Genomic DNA, 15,381 nt, shown 5'->3' with positions numbered 1-15,381 from the left:
CCCCCAGAGTCCAAACAGAGGATTGCTGTTAGCTAAATCTAAAGACTTACAAAGCAAACAGCTCTACAAATCATCCAGATCTGTAAAAATTTAATGGTCTGCTGGCTGAAATCATTTCTACTTGTTGACTAAGTGTCCCACAGAGACACAGAAAGAAAAAACATTCTGACTCATTTGGTATAAATTATTAAACCAATTTTGCAAATGGTATGAGGTTTGAGGGAAATATAAAGATTTTTATAGCCTCTTCCATGTAACTGTCTACTAGGGGTGGGTGGTATGATATCAGTACAGAAGATGTACATGGATTTCTCTTCAGTAAAATTAAAGTTTAAATATATCAGGGCGAATAATGTGTATATATATCGGTATCAGCATCGGCCAAAATTATTTTGAAAATATCGGCATATCGAATATCGGCCAAAATCCAATATCGTGCATCCCTAATATATATATATATATATATATATATATATATATATATATATATATATATATATATATATATATATATATATATATATATATATATAAAATGTAAACAATTTTCAAATGAAATCTTATCAATCTTTTTTAGCATACTTAAAGGAAAATTTTTCATTTGTTTTTAATTGGAAGTTTGTATTTGTTCACACCTGACTTGATGTTATAGTCCACGGTACTGTAAAATCACTGTAACAAACATTCTCTGATGGCCTTTAATAAAAATAGCAGAATATCTACTGGCACACTTCACAACTCTGCTCTACTGTATACTAAAGAAACCTTTGACGTCTAGAATTCATCATTTCTGTTGTTATTGTGAGTACCTCCTATGAATAAAGATAAATAAAGACCTTTTCCGGCTTGTTGTAAAGTCATTAAAAAGAAGTCTGGCGGGCCATTTCTGGTGGGTGCTTTTTTTTTTTGTCATTTGTACACCATGGGTTTATCAATACCAAACCCCTCCTGCTGAAAAACAGCTTTTGGATGTGTTTGGCAAGAAGAAAAGGATAAAAATAAATGGTTTATTGATGGAATATCAAAGGCAGACTTACTAAGAGCGGCTCTCACAGAAAGAGGAGCCGATTCCTGGGATTCATCACTGAGACCATGCTCATTGATGGCTTGAACACGGAAGACATACGTCTCACCGGTGGTCAGTCCGTGCACAACAAACCTGTGAGAACCCAGTAATGAGGCAGTGAAAGAGGAAGTTTCTATTTCATTATTTACGGAATAACATCCTCAGAAGAAACATGTCAGCAACACAAACTAGTTTTCTGGTTTTCCAGTGGCATTTAATATTGTAATGTGATCGCATTTTGTTTTAATTTTTGTTAATAACCACATTCACAATCATGCACTTTATGACACTTTCTGCAAATCAGATTTAATTTGGTTTCCCATTACTTTTTTTTCCCCCAAGCATAAGAGACACAAATGTAAAATACTAAAGTTATTGCTAAAATTAAGTAAAATTGTAATTAAAATGTGTTGCATTTTGTGATAATTCCTGAACCTTTGGAGATTTTTTTTTTTTTTTTTAGTTTAGGCTTTATTAGGTTAATTAGTTTATTGTAGATGCTATTTTAGTAAACACACCTACTTCTAGCAAAAAAAAAAAAAAAAAAAGGAAAAATTATAAATAATCATTGTGAGTACCTCCTATGAACAAAGATACATAAAGACCTTTTCCGGCTTGTTGTAAAGTCATTAAAAAGAAGTCTGGCAGGCCATTTCTCAATACCAAACTCTGCTATTTAAGTAAACACACCTACTTCTAGAAAAAATAAAATAAATAAATAAACATTGAAAGATCTGCTGTTGGGGACTTGCCATTAGCTGTTATATTTGTAACTAATTTAATAAGGATTGGGCACGGTTTTGGGGATGTTTTTAATTGTCAATTATAAATATAATTATGTTTCAAGTTGGGCTTTGTGTAATACAGGAGTTAAATATGAATTTGGTTGAAGTATAATGGGTTATTTTTTTTTATTTTTTTTTATTTTTTTAAATACCAGAATGGCTAAATAGACATAAATAATGTCATTTGTTCTCAGTAATTTGCTGAATGTTCATACAAAAGATGAATAAGGCAAATTTTTTAAAGCAATGTACCTCCTAGCTCATCACTATAGTCAGTATAGCTCCAATATCAATATAGCTCCTAGTTCAACAATAAAGTAACAAAATAACATTTTTATTTCAACACACAAGATGTTTGACCAATTTTTGCTTCAGTTTTTGATGCCTGGGAATGAGAACAGGTTGCTCACCTAGAATGAGCCCATACCTGGGCTGTATTTCCCAAAGCCCTTGGCACCAAAAGCCTCTACGATCTATACAGGCTTACAATGCCTTTGAGAGACACAGCGCTGGTCTGCTTGTGGGGCCTGTGATTGGCTTAGGTCTGGTTCTCAGATCTTTCAGACGAGAATCAATATAATATTGAATAAGGTTAATGAGTTCCCTTGGAGGAACTCATTAGGTTAAATCGGCAGCACCTTTATTATTATTTTTTATTTTTATTTTAAAGTTCATTAAATGTTAAAAAATATTTTCAAGAGTATCTCAGAGTTTCTGATGCTTTCATACCCTATTCATGAGAAGTGCCTAAAATCATTTCACCTAGTCTAAGCACATACCTAGTCTGCTTATGGGGCTTGTGATTGGCAGAGGTCCAGGCTTTAGATCCTTTCACGCAAGAATCAATGTAATATCCAATCAGGTTATTGGGATCCTGTGGAGGCTCCCACTGGATTAGAACAGAAGTGTCTGTCTCTCTGGTTGCAATGACTTGTCCAGGAGCAGAGGGCACACCTGAATGAACATAGAACTTAATTTCAGGGGTGATTTCACCAAACAGTCCAATCAATCCCTTGACGACCTATCATGCATGAATTAGTTCCACTACAGAAAGGCAGATAAAAAATCATTACTGTCTTAATGACAACATCAAAGGCAGAGCAAACTTCAAAGATCTATATGCCATTTCATATGCATTTCAATATGTCAATATCTTAAGTGAATACATCAGAGGCACTGTACCCTCTGTGACATGCTTTTTTAGGGCATTTACCCTTCAGCTGCAGGGTTGTTACAGTGTCGGTGGGCTCAGAAGGCTCGCTGACGCCGTACATATTAGCAGACACCACACGAAACTGGTAGTCCTTTCCCTCTAGCAGGTCGAAGACGGCATAGCGAGGAGATCTGATAGGTACTTTAGTGTTAACTTTCTGCCAGGATCCAGCTCCGACTTGAAGCTGTAAAGATCCAGAATGAATAAAAACACACTATTGCATGAGTATATATTGTGTGAGAAATGATTATGACTGCTTAAACCTCAACAACAATAACAACAGTTGTATCTTCTAGACAGTAATTCAATTTATTAAATAAAGATTAAATAGAGCCAAAGATTGACAATGGATTTGTCACAATGCCAAAGTCTGCAATCACAACACATTTATTTTTGTTTTTATTTTTAGAAGGAACAGCTGAGACAGCTGGGTACTGAAATAACTGAGAACTCTGTTAATTTAATATTGGGACAACAGATTAAATAAAATGAGAGAAAATTAACTTTGTTTGCATAATTGCATAAGCTTTTACAGCTATTCATACTCAAGTCAGAAAACATGTAGCATGTAGCATTTGAGACATATAGACAGTCGAGATAAAACAAAGACAAAAATACATTCGCAACGCCTAGTAGGTGCAGCACACAGCTTTGCCTGACTATTATTATTACATTAATAATAATAATAGTAATAATCTTGTAATGCCGTTTTTAGTTATAGTCAAAAAGCATTAATTATTCTAAAACAAAAAATGGGTCTTCTATATCACTTACTGGTTTAAAGTATATGTACTATATAATTAAAACAACAATATCAGCCAATATCTATCTCTGAGCCACGAAAGATTAACTTCTGAGAAATAAATTGTTCCTGTGGGCTATGCTGCATCATTTAATGCAAAACAAAAAAATATTATTATTAAACATTCTTACACCATAGGTGCTGCTTTGTGGAGTAAAGGTGACATAAGAAGAAAAGTAAACTGCTGAAATAAAGTTTGTGACCACTCGGCTGGGTTAACGTCTGGCAGTGAGCTGAAACTAACCTTCTCAATGTAATACCACATGGGAGCTTTGCTATGGTAGACTGGAGGGACCCAACTGAGCACAACATATGTTCGGTCCGTCTCTGAAGCACAGACTTTAGAGGGAGGTCCCGGAGCTTTTCCCTCGGCTGCAGGCAAAGCACATCAAACAGAATTACTGTTTCTACCCTGAACACACACACACTAGGAAATATCTTAGCAGTTTCACTAGCTTTCAAAGCAACTTTAATATTATGGACTGATATGCGAATATCTTTGCTGCCGCCACTGCTGCTATATATTTACACACACATACTGAACACATATACATGCACATGGGTGACACTGGTTGATGTGTTCATTTCAACTTGAAAAAAGAACCACAGATGTTTGTACGTACCCTTCCTTGTGGAATTCTCATCAAAAACTAATCAGTACCTCTCAGAAGAGAACCAATTATGGGCTAGATAATTATTGCTCGTTTTGAAAGCAAAAAGCATGAAAGAATAGGGGGGAAAGCACTAAGTGACAGCTGCTGTCATCTAATACGTTATACAAATTCAAAGACACAAACTTGACTGAGTGACAAAAGGAAGAATATTTTAAGGCAGCTCCACCCCACAATATTTTGGGATGCAGGTAAAGTGGTTTATAGATAATTTTTGAGCTCTTGAAGGTCACTGAAGGATAGGAATATCTCCATTGGATTGTCCAACAATAGAGAGCAACTAGGCGGAAGCTGTGTACATGCAATGGTCACTATAACGTAGTAGCCATTAATGATCATGTGATCATGCAATTAAATAATATATGCTATAGAATATAATTTACAGAGACTGCATCAACAAATAAACAATAATAATTCAACGGTTACCTTCAAGGTCATCATAGTAAGTCACAACGTCAAGTCTTCCACCAAGTTTTTTGGCTGTTGAAACAAAAAGCAGTACATTAAGGGCATTATTAACACGTACAGAGTTGATCACTAAATGTAACTTCGTGAGGACTTCGTTTTGCTCACCACGAATTCTCTCAAACTCTGTAGGGTCCAGAGCGGCGATAGCCTCAGACATTCTGGAGGGTCTGCCAATGCCATGAGAGTTGACGGCACGCACGCGAAAGTAATAAGAGTGCCCTTCAAGCAGGCCCTGCACAGCATACTTGCAGTTCTTTACAGGGGAGTCATTACACTGCATCCAGCTCTCTGTTCCAACTTCACATCTGCCCAATAAGAGTGAAAGAATAAACATGGACGACAATAAATATGGACAGTAATCAAGAATATCCTATCATTACTTCCACGCTGCTGTCAAAGAGTGAAAATTACAGCCCACTTTTACACTCCGAGGAGATGATATGAGCTAAGGAGCATTCATACGTAATTGCAGAACCATGCACCACTTAACAGTCTGATTACCGATAGTCCGACGAGAGTACATTTCAGCTCGATGCTAATGCAGCTCAAAGTGACAGGGAACCAAATAATCACAGCATCTATTAGCATATGCAAAGCATGTTTCTGGCAAGAAAATATGTGTTAGTAAGCAATTTTCTAAGTAGCCTATATTGGAAGGGAAAACAAACTGTCTTTTGTGTTACAGACAACCTACAATTAAGCAACTTTAATATAACACTTAAAGCACATTTAAAACTTAAGCAAGTTGGCGCCGTGGCTTAGTTGGTTAAAGCGCCTGTCTAGTAAACAGGAGATCCTGGGTTCGAATCCCAACGGCCTAATGGTTAGAAAGTTGGGCTCCCAATCGAAGGGTTGTGAGTTCTAGTCTCGGGCCGGCAGGAATTGTAGGTGGGGGGAGTGCATGTACAGTTCTCTCTCCACCTTCAATACCATGACTTAGATGCCCTTGAGCAAGGCATCGAACCCCCAACTGCTCCCTGGGCGCCGCAGCATAAATGGCTGCCCACTGCTCCAGGTGTGTGTTCACAGTGTGTGTGTGTGTTCATTGCTCTGCATTTCGGATGGGTTAAATGCAGAGCACAAATTCTGAGTATGGGTCACCATACTTGGCTGAATGTCACTTTCACTTTTCAATTTTAAGACATTGTGCAAATTTTATCTAGCACAAACACACTTCTCATGCAAAACATAAGCGACTTCAATAAGAGGAAGTTTACATTTTAAACAACAAAACACAGAATACAGGAGGAATGCAACTGAGAACTGACACTATGGTTTTTGAGCCCACAACAGCAATTTGCAGACCCCTATGATTTGCAAGATACAGAATCCAGTCATAAAAACAGAATTTACTGAATAACACAGAATGTTACGGACATTGACATATTTTGGATGTATACATCTAAAGTAGGTCAGTACACCTAAATCAGAACACGATACGGACCAGTGTCTGTGAATATTAAGATGCAAAAATACTATTTAAATATGAATCCTGCATGTTCTGCATGTTTCTGTGTATGAATGTGTAATATGTTTCATTTACTATGCTCACAGTGTTTTCAGCCTCATTTTATGAGTACATGAACATACAAACAATCTTAAGAACTGCTCTGGAAGCCATCATGAGCATTTTACTGTTTTAAGTAAAACTATGAGCCTGTCCTCCAACAAAAAACGACCAGATAGGTCATTTGAGCAAGCACCGTATTACGACCTATATTTACGTTTTATAGTTAAGTGCCCTCTAGCAGGCATAAAAATAATGACAGTATCGCGTTGCGTCTGTCGTCATGACATGATGTATAACGTCATTACCAATCAAAACACGTTTATTATGCAATGTGTGGACTTCTTACACCAATCTCACAGTATTTGCTACATATTTTACTAGGTGGCTTATTCGTTTGAATGACCACATCTAACTGCACCCCTAAACCTAACCCTCACAGAAATCATGCTAAATTATGATTTATTGAGCATATACATTTTCGTGCACGTCCATTCTCTGGGTTTGAACCCATGATTACATATCAAGGTATAACGCAATAATCTACCAACTGAGCTACACGAAATGCAAATCAGAGTGCAAATAAAAGAGTACAAAACATTGTTATGAAAACAACCTTATGCCGATAGGGGCGCAATTGTAGTATACGCTCTGATGGGTCGTATTTCAGGGATTTGGACAAACAACCTATACGAGCGTATTAGTTGGAGGACAGAGGATTATATATATATATATATATATATATATATATATATATATATATATATATATATATATATAAAATTAATTAATTGATCATTTATTTATTTTTTTGATGATCATGATCATGATGATGATGATGATAAATAAAATTGTATTTAACCATTAAAACAGAGTCTAGAAAAAAAAGAAAGAATAATAATTGAATAAAAATTATATAAAAAAAAAAATAGGGCCCTAAATTTAAGACAGGGCAAATATAGGTAGGACCAATTAAACATATGTTCTGTACCAACTGGCCATTCTATAAACAGCAGTTAACTTAGTAACACCAGTAATTTACTGGTGATGTTACTGTACAACAACTCGTCCTGCGAAATAGAAAAAATAGAGCCCAATATTTCAACATCCAACATCCCTTTCAATTTACAGACTAGTTTCTGTAGGAGGCTAGCTAATTGCATCGGGCATATAATGATAACATTTGTCAATCAGGTAGATTCTATAATAATCCTCAATTGCATAGAAAGAAGGCCTACTTGCAATGAAAAGGCTGACAGTGACTTTATTTAAATACTCTAAGTAGGTTGTTGTAGCGCATTTAGCACCTGATTAAAATGGATTGCAGGTGATATGTGGATAAGATGAACGATTCTGCAATGAAACACTGCACGCTAAGCTAGTGCTAGTGCTAGTGCAAGTGTTATTCACATAGAGAATTCCGGTACTGCAGTTCAAAAAAGGATGTGACAAACAGGTTTATTCCAGCAAAAAGTCGAGCAGATATTTGACATTTTCCTATCTAATGCAATGACATTTTAAATTATCCAACTTGAACTTGTATAAATGTATTCCATAAAATAACTCCCACTGGGAAGACACCTTAGTCAGCGCAGTCACCTGTCAACAAAGTATCCAATGATGGGGCCTTCGGTGGTGGTGTTAGGAGGTTTCCAGGACACAATCACATAATCTCTATTAGCATCATGGATCTTAATGTCCATTGGGGCTCCGGGAGCTTGAGGAACTGGAGGTGGACCATCTGCCAAGACAAAACATGATGACTCCTACACACCACTGATACGCTGAGGGAATCACTCCGAAACAGAAGTATGTGCTATATAAAATGAATTATGCTAATCCTGACCTTTAAAGGCCAGGAAAAAGAATCACACAAGATTTTCAACAAGCCTTGGAGAAGTTCACAACTCTTTACCATCAACGAAGACGTAAGCCCTGTGGACCGCATCTCCTCCCTTGGTGACCATGCGGAGGGTGTAAAGACCCTCATCATCTTTAGCGAGCTGAGTAAGCGTGAGCTTGGCAACACCTCCGCCAGACTCCATTTTCACCCACCTCGACTCTTTCAGGAGGTGCTCTGGAGAGCCCAAAACACAACATGGGGTATCAGAGGAGAGAAAATGAAACTATTCATTTTGCAGAATCTGTAGAGTATAATCTGATGATTCAGGAAATGAGATTGGAGTGAAATGAGTCATAAACCACAAATGGACATAAAAAGTCATTTTGTTCTGTACACGACTCGACTGTAAAACAATCACCTACAGAACAACCAGAAAATTAATATATGACTGGGGTGAATGCCACAATAAATAAATACAGCTGTCATTAGGATAGTTACTGTCTGTAGCTATATGAAGAACAGTATTTAGATCATAATATATTCATAATGAAATATAAAAATAATTATTTATGCATTTTGTAGATGTAAAATACACTACAAATGTAGAACAAATATCTATTTAACAATAAATAGCAATCATCTCCTAAATATATTTGATTCAGTTTAATGCTGGGCAGCAATAAATCGCGATTAATCACATTTAAAATAAAGGTTTTTGTGTACATAATATATGTGTGTGCACTCTGCATATTTATTATGTGTGTGTATATATATATATATATATATATATATATATATATATATATATATATATATATATATATATATATATATATATATATATACATGCATGTATATATTTAAGAAAAATATGTTATTTTTAGATATTAAGTATATTTATATCTAAAATATTTTCAAAATATATACATATGTGTCTTTATTTATACATAATAAATACACACACACACACACACACACTCACACATTATATAAACAAAAACTTTTATTTTAGATCTGATCAATCATGGTTATTTGTTGCCCAGCACTAATTCAAATATTTTATTACATAAAAAAAAAAATCCACTTTTATGAAATCCCATTCAATTTTGAGTGATGACAGATACAAATCATTAAATAAAAGTAGCGTCCCAAGCTAATGAATAATTGGCTAAATTAAAAGCATTTTAAATTAACTGCAGTATTTGCATTGCTGCATATTGGCAAAATGTGTAATTTCTGCATCATTAGCAGCATTACAATGGAATTACAATCTGTTTGTTTGAGCAGCCATCATAAAACACTAGCTTAATCAATAATATGCATTTGGGGCGGGACATCTGTTAGCTAATCAACAGATAATGGGGGGTTGAAAAAACAGTCCTTTTTCCCTAATCTTTTTGGTGCAAAAAAAAAACAAAACTGTTTATTTCACATTCAGCAGCTACTGTAACTCTTGTAGTTACATGTAATCATGGAATTCATATAGGGGCTGGTCACACTACACTTGTCATCCCATTGACTTCCATTCACGCATAAAAGATGTAAAGATGATTCACATTTATCTGTGTTCCAAACTGTGACCTGTAAATGTGTATCATGTAAAATCGTGTGACCAATAGAAGATCAATATGTCATAGCAAGACCTCGCAGCTGAATTAAAAGCACATACATCTATCATTGTTGGTTGTTTGTTGAATTTATGTTTTTAAGAAGATGCTGCAGAGCGTGGCGTCATTCCACGACCGTTGCAGCATCACATGCTCAAAGTCCAGTATGACCACAGCTTTATTAACAATAACCACACATTCATACAAAAATGTTTTTGCGTTAGCCTTTGCTGGACACTTCCTACCATCTCTGAACCACATCGCTTCAGGCTGCAGGTTAGCCATGTTGGGGTTAACAGTCATCTTGCAGGTCAAAGTGGCCTTATCGCCTTCTTTTCCAAAGGTCACGTCAAACGTCTCAGTGAAGTTGATGTTAATCTTCGTATACTTGATCTCAGGTAAAACAGAATCTGAGAAACACCAAAACAGAATGTGTCTTTCATGACTTGTTTTTAAATCATATCAGATATTCTAGTGAATAGAGAACTTCACACTTACACTGGGAAGACATCCAGGAATAAGGAGTGGGCGTTTCTTCCTCTTTGCACCCTATGGAGTCGACACAAAAAGAAATTATTCATAGTCTAAATTTGGTTCTCCAGCAAATGTATCTCACTTAGATTCCAGAAAACGGGAGGAAAAGTCTTACTCTTCACAATGATGGAGGCCTGGGAGGAGGCCTGTCCATGACTGTTGGAGGCTACAGCCGTGTACATCGCAGTGTCATCAGTTGCACACCTACAACAGCATGCATAACTCATTCACAGGTGTCAACAACTTTAATCAATACACGGCTGGATCACAACACCGCTTCACCCACTCCACTAATTAACCAGTCAATAAATAATCAGCATGATGGCTATTTGATTGGATATATGCCACAGTCATTTCCTAATTGACATTTGGAAAGCACATAAAGTGCTTCACCCATCATGATGGATAAATTGGCAGTTAACTAATGCTCTAATGTCAAGAGGATAATTGCCCCAAACTAAATGCTAATGTAGACGTGCGCCTGTTTTCGGAAAGTGTTCAACATGGGAGGCTGTGAGGCTTGAATAGCAAACACGAGACGCAAAGGACAAGACTGTAATGTGACTTTCAGAGTGACCGTACTATATAAGAGCCTTCTCCCCCGGCCCCTGCGGTCTTGAGGAGATTGGCTGTGTGTCAAAAAGTGAAAGCTTCGGCCATTTTAGATGAAATGTGGAACGCCAAGCTTCACCTGTGAGGTTCGGGCTCTGAATGCAAGCAGCCATCAGGAATGTGACATAAGGTCCAGGGTCTGATTCTGTGGGACTGACAGGGTGACAGCAGTGAAAGTCATCTCTCTGTAAGGCGCCGGAGTGTCAGATGACACCAAGCTCAGCACTCTGACATTAACAGCTGACAGGAGCTCAAGACGTGGGCGGCGCACCGAACGGCCCTGGACTAAATTGGAAAAGTTTGCATGCAATCCCAATGACGTGACTTCCTTTTGTGGAAATTCACTTGCTAGTTACTTTTTATTATGTTTTAGAGGGTGAATCAGATGACCCCCTGCCCTGTGCCCAAAATATTGTAAGAAAAAGCATTAATAAAATATATTTTAAAAAATGGGATTATAGATATGCATGAGAATATAAGGACAAAGTAAGCATAATTTTCTTAATCTCATTACTGTAAAAAAAATTATAATAATTATGTAATTATTATTTAATTATGAATTATTTGCACATATTTTATGTATTTTTTGTACTTCCTTTAATTTATTTAGATTATTTAAATAAATCTTCTAAAAAGGGATCTTTTCATTCTTCTTTCTTTCACATAGTGGTGAAGATATAATAATGTCACAATGCAAAATATTATTGGATCTAAAATGGGCTATGATATATCTATATGTGTATGTATTTTGGTGAAATGTAACCTGTACATGTTTCCTGCTCTCTGTGGTAAATGAATAACTAGGAGGTGACCATGTAATGAGCACTCAACCTGAGTCTTGTCACTCATTCGAGTTTGTCACTCATCATCAGTAAACCACATTCTGCCACCGCATCACTAAAACGTCCAAAGGTACACAGAAAAGTTCAATTTACTTGAGGATGGAGAGGGCATGGAATCCAGCGTTGTTCTCCACAAAGTACTTTCCAGAAGAAACGTCCAAGATGACATCATCCTTGAACCTGTAGAATATTTATGATATAATAACAACGGATCCTCTTGGAGTTTCTTTATACATGATTACACATATAATGGAATGTTTGATGCATTTGAGAGCAACTGCACTGAACCCCAGCAAACAGGACGCATGGCAGGTCTGTTTGTGGGATATATTCTCACCATTTGACTCGTGGAGTGGGATATCCCTCCACAGTGCAGAAAAGTTTAATAGCACTGTTTTCATACACTGTATGGGACCTCAGTCTAACCACAAACTTGGGGCCCCTGATCATGGACTCCTCGCGGATGTGTTTCTCAGGCATCTTCTTCTCCACCTGATGAGAGGAGACAAACAATTGATTGAGCTGTTGGATCATAAGAAGCGATCACGAAAAATATATATGTCCCAATATAGACTCAGTCCTATTTAACCTTTGTTTCACTCGTCTATTACAGCAAAAGTCTTTAAACTGCATTAAAATACAGGTTGATTTTACTGTAACAAAAGCATGTCAAAAAATGAATGTTTAAGGGGCTTTACCACTCCTTGGATTCTCTTCTGTGTTTGGTGTTGATACTTCACCTCTTCTGCCACAGAGCTAAAAACACACACATTTTCATACTCTACAAAAAGTTACATTTTGTACCACTAAATGATACATCTTAGTACTTTAAAAGTGCATATTACTACTTTAACAATATGTTTTAGTGTCTAAAATACATACATATTAGTACCTTTTTAAAGGGTACCGCCTTAGTGACTCAGTTTTGTACCTTTTTTTCTAAAAGTGTATTAAAAAATTATAATAGTATGCACATAGCATTACTCTACACATGCAGCACGAGAGAAACAGAGATCAGGATTCATCTACGCTCCATGTCATCTCAGGTTAACAATCAGTTATTTATTATGGTATGCATCCAAACATGCAGAAGCATATCATAATTCACACATTTCAAGCAACACAGTGTTAAGTGTAAAAAAAAAAAAAAAAAAAAACAAGAGAAAGAGAAAACATTTGATATTTGATCTTCTTATATATTTGACCCATGGTTCACATGAATTAGCAGTTATATGTTTTAACCTACAATAAAAATGTACAAAATAATATTGACATTTTGACCCCTCAGAGGGTAAACAATAAATACCACTATATATATAGAATAGAATTAATTTTGTAATAATACATTTATAATATAATATCCTTTTGATCACCATTTTAGGGCAAGTTTTTAATTTTAATAAACAAAAAAACTGTAAATGTTCTTATCCTTAAACAATTTTAATGTCAAAGCTTATATTATATCTGAAATGTTTAATTGTTTCCAGGCAGTATTTGGGTATTTGGTGCAATATGTGTCCATAAAATATATATGATTGGTCAAGTTAAAGTCTATACCTTAGGCCCTGTAACTGATCACCATTTCTTTTCAGTTCTTCACCATTTGAATCACCTTCAGTTCAATTTAAATGGTCCTGCGGTGTGATAAATGCAGCCTGTGGTCTCTCTCACCAATATGAGGTCACATAAGCCACATGCATAATTAGAAAAGAGTTTTACATGGAGTATAGCATGTCACACTGCAGGCCTTGTCAAGTATTTCATGTCAACTACCCAAAGGACAGTAGAGACATGAAGGGATCAGTTATAGTTCAGCTACTGTAGGCGACAGGCTGTATTAGCAGAGCTCCAACAATGTTATATGTCATACAAGATGTTGCTATTTTATTACAAGTAGTTTTAGTATTGCCTTAATTATTATGTTTAGCTGCAATGATTCATTGAACTTGAACTTGCTGCTATATATATGTGTATATATATATATATATATATATATATATATATATATATATATATATATATATATATATTTTTTTTTTTTTTTTTTTTTACCTTACCTGCTGTATTCCTGAACAACATATTTAGATTCAATACTGAGGTATTCTTGATCGAAATGCTTGTGTCTGGTAACAACTGCAGCCATGTTTGGCAACCCCAAGAACCTATGAATAAAACCTGGAACAAAAACATGCATTGTCTTTGCACGCAAGACAAAACATAATGCGTTCATTGACAGATGCATCAATTCCAATGCTTAATTTCCAATTTCACTGTTTCACATTATTGGGGAAACAGGTTCGTAGCTCATTTTGCCAAGTGTGGCCTACTCCTGGTATGATTTAGGTGTTAGGAAAGTGGACCTGTTTGTGGAGGTGAAGAGGAGGGGGTGTTCTGGAGCTTTGGGCCTCAAGGAAGCCAAAACTCACAGCAGTTTAAAATTAGAGATTGGGGGTTGGGATATCGGACAGTCCAGGAAGATGGTTTCTACTGTATAGTGTACATTAATGCCAAGCTATTATTGTGTAAATATCCTGAAATATTGATGGATAACCAACTGCTCATGACTGTTTATCTTCTATTATGGATAAATAAATTACACTACAATACAAACAAGAACACATTCCTCATTTCTTTTTGTTGAATAATTACACAACAAACATTCATGCATTCTCAATGCAACATTACATTATCTCATTCACATATGAAGCCCACATACAAGCATCTGCTGTTTATATTAGACACTTCTTATATATGCACAGATTCCTTATTTGGCAGACGACATGTAAAAACGAACTGTTCCTCCTTTGCATTAGGCATCAACAAGTGCGACAAATATTTCAAAGGTCATTTCATTCAACAGGTCAACAATTTTTCCACAAACAAAACAGTGTCAAAGTTTGTACAGGTATTCATTCACCCATATTAACAAAGCACTGAAAGTAGTAGTTGGCAACTTTTTGTGCATCATTTCAAAGCCAAGTGCATCGTCCTGTCAAGCAAACATCATTCTAGACGGATCAACATCCAACCAAGGTTAAGTTCAAAAGTTTCCATCAGCCTCAACGATTTTGTTTTTCCACAAGGACAACTCTGCATTATAATTTCGGATCAAAAGTGTGGAAATACGGGGCCAGACATAGGCTACTCACCTCAGGAGAATACAAGAGCGCGACGCGGAGGTAGATGAGCCTCTACCCGCCTGTGAGAGACCAGCTGATGAAAAGCAAAATATTACCCATGCGGAATGTTGCCTCTCCCGCAACCCATTTATGGATAGGCCTTAGACTATATATAGCATTTACACTAACTTACCACATCATTTCGCACAGCTATTAAGATACCAGACAGACGTTTAAATTGACTCTGGATACTGAATGACTTACAAAAAAACAAGAGATAGTTGAGTAGGTGAGTCGAACGGAAATCATTAA

At 36.1% G+C, this 15,381-nt stretch overlaps 1 protein-coding gene and 1 non-coding gene across 2 annotated transcripts in view; one reads left to right on the top strand and one right to left on the bottom strand.

Moving 5' to 3' along the window:
* Positions 1 to 15,202, bottom strand: part of LOC127970601 (myomesin-2) — a 42,777-nt gene extending 27,575 nt beyond the window's left edge. The window contains exons 1-16 of the mRNA XM_052573243.1: positions 15,100 to 15,202; positions 14,008 to 14,125; positions 12,649 to 12,706; positions 12,288 to 12,442; positions 12,044 to 12,130; positions 10,612 to 10,700; positions 10,461 to 10,511; positions 10,208 to 10,372; positions 8,428 to 8,589; positions 8,112 to 8,253; positions 5,111 to 5,310; positions 4,964 to 5,017; positions 4,111 to 4,238; positions 3,065 to 3,248; positions 2,631 to 2,805; positions 1,038 to 1,159 (exon numbers count right to left, since the gene is read on the bottom strand). Coding sequence (XP_052429203.1) covers positions 1,038 to 1,159; positions 2,631 to 2,805; positions 3,065 to 3,248; positions 4,111 to 4,238; positions 4,964 to 5,017; positions 5,111 to 5,310; positions 8,112 to 8,253; positions 8,428 to 8,589; positions 10,208 to 10,372; positions 10,461 to 10,511; positions 10,612 to 10,700; positions 12,044 to 12,130; positions 12,288 to 12,442; positions 12,649 to 12,706; positions 14,008 to 14,093 — 1,858 coding nt within the window. The 5' untranslated portion in view covers positions 14,094 to 14,125; positions 15,100 to 15,202. The remainder of the gene's footprint in view (positions 1 to 1,037; positions 1,160 to 2,630; positions 2,806 to 3,064; positions 3,249 to 4,110; positions 4,239 to 4,963; positions 5,018 to 5,110; positions 5,311 to 8,111; positions 8,254 to 8,427; positions 8,590 to 10,207; positions 10,373 to 10,460; positions 10,512 to 10,611; positions 10,701 to 12,043; positions 12,131 to 12,287; positions 12,443 to 12,648; positions 12,707 to 14,007; positions 14,126 to 15,099) is intronic.
* Positions 5,752 to 5,826, top strand: trnat-agu (transfer RNA threonine (anticodon AGU)). Its single transcript has one exon. It is a non-coding gene; the product is annotated as a tRNA-Thr (tRNA).
* Positions 15,203 to 15,381: the final 179 nt, after the last annotated feature.

The sequence above is a fragment of the Carassius gibelio genome, chromosome B13, assembly GCF_023724105.1.
Source record: "Carassius gibelio isolate Cgi1373 ecotype wild population from Czech Republic chromosome B13, carGib1.2-hapl.c, whole genome shotgun sequence".
NCBI classification, from domain to species: domain Eukaryota; kingdom Metazoa; phylum Chordata; class Actinopteri; order Cypriniformes; family Cyprinidae; genus Carassius; species Carassius gibelio.
Note: the sequence above shows the minus strand (reverse complement) of the source record. Positions and strands in the feature narration are given on the sequence as shown.